The sequence below is a fragment of the Hylaeus anthracinus genome, unplaced genomic scaffold (assembly GCF_026225885.1).
Source record: "Hylaeus anthracinus isolate JK02 unplaced genomic scaffold, UHH_iyHylAnth1.0_haploid 14875, whole genome shotgun sequence".
Lineage (NCBI taxonomy): Eukaryota > Metazoa > Arthropoda > Insecta > Hymenoptera > Colletidae > Hylaeus > Hylaeus anthracinus.
In genome coordinates this window covers 10,370-15,790 of record NW_026534573.1, presented here as the reverse complement: position 1 = coordinate 15,790, position 5,421 = coordinate 10,370, and the positions used below count along the sequence as shown (strand labels likewise).

Here is a 5,421-nt window from a genome sequence, read left to right as displayed (position 1 = left end):
GAGAGAGAGAGAGAGAGAGAGAGAGAGAGAGAGAGAGAGAGAGAGAGTGTGTTCGGTACATACAAGATGTCCGTCGCCTATTTATTTATAGAGCGAGCACACATCGGCACGCATGGTCACATGCTCGCGTGCACGCTACACCGACGAGAACACGAGTGTGTCGGTGACGCAAAACTCGCGCGTCTTTTCCAAAGACGGTGCACGCGAAAAATTCGATCGAGGCTCGAACTTCGATTGGACCGAAGTCGAGGAGCGTTTGATGAACGGATGATACAATCAGCCGCGACTCTCGAGCATAATATCCCCTGTCTTTCGAATAAGCGGTCCATCAGAATGAACAATGAACATCCCCTACGACCGATAGATACCGTTTGGCAACGACGCTTAACGAGGAATAAGTGATCTTAGGCGCGATAGAACCTCCATTGTATCAGTAGATTTGCCCGTTATCCGAACGCACGAGTCTTGGATACTTTGACGCACAGAGAGACCGCGATTCCACGTGGTTATACGTATCCTAGAGAACGCAGCTATAAGCAACAACCGACACTAGTCTGCTTTTCGTAAAGAAATAAATAACACAAAGGAAAATGTAGAGCAGCGTCGAAAACGGCCGCGCGTCGCGCGATCCAAACGCGTTCGCGAAGGTTCGGTGCGTCGATCGGGATGCACCGGGTCATCCCGACGCTGGAATCCTGTAAAATCCGATTGTTTATCCGCTTCAAACTATTCGGGAGAGCAAGACTCGACGTCGAAGCGTCGAGCAAACGGCTGCACCGTGTTCGTCCTAAGAGCTAAATATCGCCCGGCCAGTTGCGTAAGTATCATCGTCTCTTATGAAAGTGTTAGAGGAGAGGACAGGTGCGACTTCGTGCGTGTCGTTCTCGGACATCGCATTTTCGCGATGCCATTACCAGCTCAGTTTTAGACTTCGCTAATCCGGAATAGATCCGGAGACCTCTCGCTTCGCGTTTCTCCAGTGAATCAACGCCACGTGGCCGCTAATTTCCTTCCGCGCACGTAACAAGACGAAAACGACGGACCGATTTTATTTTTAACAGCTCGAAAACAAAGGTGATCAAAGGTGGACACTTTGGATGTTATTTGTTGGATTGTCTAGAATCGGATGCGCTACATCCCGGTGTGCTTCCTTTCTACAGGGAGTTCGGTAACTTGTGGTACGAGCGAAAAGGAGTTGATTCCACGTGCCATTGAATGTGTTTATCAACGTAACTTCAATCGAGACCCTGATCTACATTGAGATCCGTTACAACGGGACACGATCAATGATCGTGCACTCGTACACGGGGAAAATTCGAAGCTGATTTTCTCGAAAACAAAGCCTCGCTAAAAAAAAATGTTTTTTTTTTCTATATTTTCGACTCATTTTTTCACGTAGAATCATCCCTTTTTCGCTTGTACCAGCAGTTAGCGAACACCCTGTATAATAATACCGTCTATTAGGTCAGTCGAAACGAACGAACGGAGGCGAGTGTCTACTTTTAGCATACGCGTCGACGGGGCAGATAATCCGAAAGGGTCCGAAGTAGCCGAAGCCTTCGCTATCCGGCACGCCTTGGCAGCCACCGAGTTTATATTATTGTGGTGCCGGCGTGTATATTTACAGAGAGCCAGGAATTTTTATGATGTTGATCGTTCGTCGCCGCGCACGACCGCCAGTTTTCTTCTTTCGTCGGCTTTGTGAATTAAAATCGGCCACGTGCTAGAGCGCGCGGCCACCAGACCGTCGGCAACGTGGTCTTGAGAACTTTTGCCAATCGGTCCCGACCGATGTCAAACGGGAACGAGAAGATTTCTCATCGACCCTACAACTACGAAGGATCGACGCATACTTATTAGAAGAGGAAAGGTTCCGTGGGTGTCGGCAAACATCGCGTAAAAAGTGAAACAAATTACGCGAAAAAAATGCCGTACGCGTATCGTATCGTGAACGCATCTAGCTCGTAAATATGTATCTCGATAAGATTCGGATTGATTCGTCGAGGAAACCGAACGAACCGTGTCCCGCGTTCCACGATCATCTGGAGAGTGCCTAACCTACCCCATGTCTTGGCAGCCGCGCGTTTTTTTTTTCTCTTTCTCGCAGATGGTGCGCGGTAGGCCTCGCCAATTTTTGCGTCAACCGGGTGTAAACATTCGAAAGCAGGCTGCCAAGGCGTAGTACGGGCCCGTGGCCCCGCGAGCCAGCAACTCTCTGCACGAGCGGAACACCGGCTCGTCGGGGCGACCGAGTTGCCAGGACGCGCGTACGGAAATTACGTGTTTCGCGACTGAGTCAGTGAGTTCGATGAAACCCGAATGAAAGAACAGAGCCGCAACCCGCCAAAGCAGGCTGCCAGTCGCGAGATTCCTGGCAGCCGATCGATCGAGCCGTCGATGACCGGTCGACGGACTTTCCCTCTTTCGTTCCGCAGAAAACCATTCTCGCGAAACGAGCTAACAACCTTTCGACGCACCGCGTCCATTTTCCGCGGTTTATAGGATTTTTCTCGAATTTCCGCATGCTACGAGAACGCGGCGCTCGGAAGCTCTTCCAAGCTTCGAGGTACACGGGATAGGGCAGCTTCGCGACTCCTATTTCCGAGGAGAAACAATGTCTCTCGACTGGAACGGGGCTCTCCCCAGCGAGCACATTCACCGAGAATCCGTTCTAGAATCCCCGATGGGGACTCGGGTTGAATTCATCGAACTCATGGAACGCGAAACGATCGAATACCTTGGACGGTGAACAACATCGACTATTCTTGAAGACGATTCTCGAAGCGGACGCGAGGCTCTGCCAATCGGTGCCGCGATAGTTACAGATCGTACGAGAATGTATCGCGAATATTGGCAATAATCCGATAATTTGGAGCAACGAAAATATGGAAACGACGAGCCAGCGAAGAATAGACGGCGCGAGGAGACTCGGTTCGCGCCAGTCCCGCGCCATGAACAGCAGCCCCGTTGTATGGGGGCCGGTGAGATTGGCAGAGCGTTCCAAGAAACTTTGAATCGAAGCCGAGTGGAGTGGACACTTTGAATGGACGGATTCGCGAGTGAATGAACGCGCGCAGCTCGCTAGCGTACACGGAACCAAGATCGCGACCTGCACGGGTCACCTTGATCGGGCTGAACAGCCGTCGAGGTAACGGCTTCCGATCAAACGGAAAGGATAAGATCGTCACGGGGGATGGAGAGATAGCAGGAACATTTTGTTGCAAAACAATTTTAACGCACAGCAGTCGATCGACTCGCGATAGGGTGCGCGAAAGAGCTGTCGATTCTAGATTAGCGGAAAGACGAATCAAAGCCCTTTAATCGTACGATTATCTTAGTTATCTCTTACCGTGGCTGGTGATAAAATTGGCGAGGTAGAGATCGAGTTCCCGGACGGAGACGTTGATGTGATAGGGGTTGACGCAGAGGCCCGGCTGAGCGCATTCCGCAGTCTTCTCCAGCCGTTCCCCGTCCGTCGACTCCAACGGAATTGCCTTGAAGAGGATCACCATTACCAGGTCCAACCTCCATACCTGCGACACAACGGCCAAACTATATCGTTATTGGCTGCGAGTTCGACTCTCGGCAAGTTGCGAGACCGTCTACCATCGAGCGTGATTTGTAATTTCGACGTTCTCGTTGAAGCGAGAAGAGCGCGCGAGTAGATCGGAAAGGCAATGGTCAGACGTACCTTGTCGGCTTGACGCAGGCAATCGATCCGACGCATTTTACCCTTCTGGTCAGGATTACTTAAGACACACATGGCTGGCCTCTTCCCGGTGATACTCAGTACGAAGTCCTCTCTGTACTCCTGCGTGATATCTTTTCGTAATTTTCCTAGAAGCCGCGAGGCCCATTTCTGTTTCACCTCCAGCTTCTCGTTCTGCAACACGCAATCAATTGTTTCCGTTCGATTACCGTACGACGATTTACGTTTCGATTAGGTTACAAAATGTCAAGTACGACGAACGGGATGGAAAAGTGTCGAGTTTGTCGCGAGCAAAAAGGCAGCTTTCGCGAAAAGGAGGAGTCGAACGTTCGTCCCGACGAAGGAATCGACGCGACACCGCGACTCGTACACGTTACGAAGAACATATTCTCGAGCTTCGCGTATCGATGTCCCGCGGCAGCTGTTGATCCCGGAAAGTTCCTCGAGTTTACGAAACTCGAGCCATGGCTCGACACCAAAGCAACGAGCTATCATCTCAAACTATTCGTCGAAACGATATGCGAGATCACGTCTTCGCGCTGCGCGACACCGTGTCTCCACATGATTCTTCTCCCTGATATCTTGACCTTCCTCGCGCTCTACGTGTCTCGGTAGCGGGCCTCGCGTTTTTAATCAGACCACTCGCGATCGCATCGTCGATGCCGAGCGACGGAAGTGGAGCGACGGAAGTGGAGCGACCCGCTTTCGAAATTTACCATATCGCTGGCGGAAAGATGGCGCGGCTAGCTAGACGCGCAACGCGAATTTCAAACGGCTCGGCGAACTTTAACGTAACTCCTTTCGTCCTAATAGCCTAATCGCGTATCGTCCGAGAGAAACAGGAACGGTTTACCGCGGAAGGTTGACGGGTGTAGGAAATCGGGCACCTCGTTCACGCGCCTCGAGCTCCGAGAATCGCAGCGATTCGCGCGCGTGTCGGTCGACGCGAGGCGTGCAGAAACGCAACGCGCCCGCCTCCTCCTTTTCTCCTTTCCACAAAGTTTCGCGGCTCGCACGTGCGTGGCAGAAAGGGGCTAGGCGGGATAGATCGGCCGCTGCCGCGTCGTCGGTCGATGCATTCCGCGCGCTTTCAATGCATTTCTCAGGGACCTTATGCACCCGTGCATTTGCTATTCCACGCGTGACGAGGGCCGCGGGCGTGCGCTGCATAACCGCCGTCGATGCGCTCTACCGAGGTTGTCGGCGTCGTCGTCGTCGTCGTCGTCGTCGATGTTCTCCACGATTCGACCAACTTCGCGGGATTTCCACGCCTACAGAAAAACAACTGTTCGAGCGTCGGTATTTAACCCTTTCGTAGTTGTCAGGAACGCGCGCACAATGCCGGCCATACACATAGCTACGTGCTACACGCTTGAGAAGTAGTTACTTTGTATACTCGGACTGCCTCGACGCAAACCAGAGATGGCTTTTCCAACCAAGTTGCCTCATCTGCATAACACTTGACACCGGTACTCTTTTCTACCTCACTAATCTCATCCGCGCCAATTTTCCATGCCACCCGCAGCCACCAATTTCTATGGAATTTCTAGGAAGAACCACGTTCGATCACGACGACACGGTCATGGTTAATAGAATCTACGATTCAACAAATATCCTCGGTCGCAAGGTTGACTCCTTCTCGGACTCGACGAGTTTGTTTTGACTTTATCTTTGGCGTGCTAAAATTAGGAGAAAACAGGTACTGGGTTAAT

The 5,421-nt window shown here is 51.7% G+C and overlaps 1 protein-coding gene across 1 annotated transcript; it reads right to left on the bottom strand.

Annotated features, from left to right (window-relative positions):
• Positions 1-3,204: 3,204 nt before the first annotated feature.
• LOC128892703 (nuclear factor 1-like) lies at positions 3,205-4,894 on the bottom strand. Its single transcript, XM_054153249.1, has 3 exons — positions 4,820-4,894; positions 3,692-3,883; positions 3,205-3,533 (listed from the first exon to the last, which is right to left on the bottom strand). Exons 1-3 carry the CDS (start codon positions 4,877-4,879, stop codon positions 3,339-3,341), a joined length of 447 nt encoding a protein of 148 aa, XP_054009224.1. The 5' UTR covers positions 4,880-4,894; the 3' UTR covers positions 3,205-3,338.
• Between the last annotated feature and the right edge of the window lie 527 nt (positions 4,895-5,421).

Excerpts from the sequence above, each read along its gene's own strand:
- LOC128892703 (XM_054153249.1), bottom strand. The coding sequence starts at position 4,879 with ATGCAGCGCACGCCCGCGGCCCTCGTCACGCGTGGAATAGCAAATGCA. Across the intron at positions 3,884-4,819 it reads CAAATGCACGGGTGCATAAG|AACGAGAAGCTGGAGGTGAA; the intron begins GTCCCTGAGAAA and ends TGCGTGTTGCAG. Across the intron at positions 3,534-3,691 it reads GCCTGCGTCAAGCCGACAAG|GTATGGAGGTTGGACCTGGT; the intron begins GTACGTCTGACC and ends GTTGTGTCGCAG.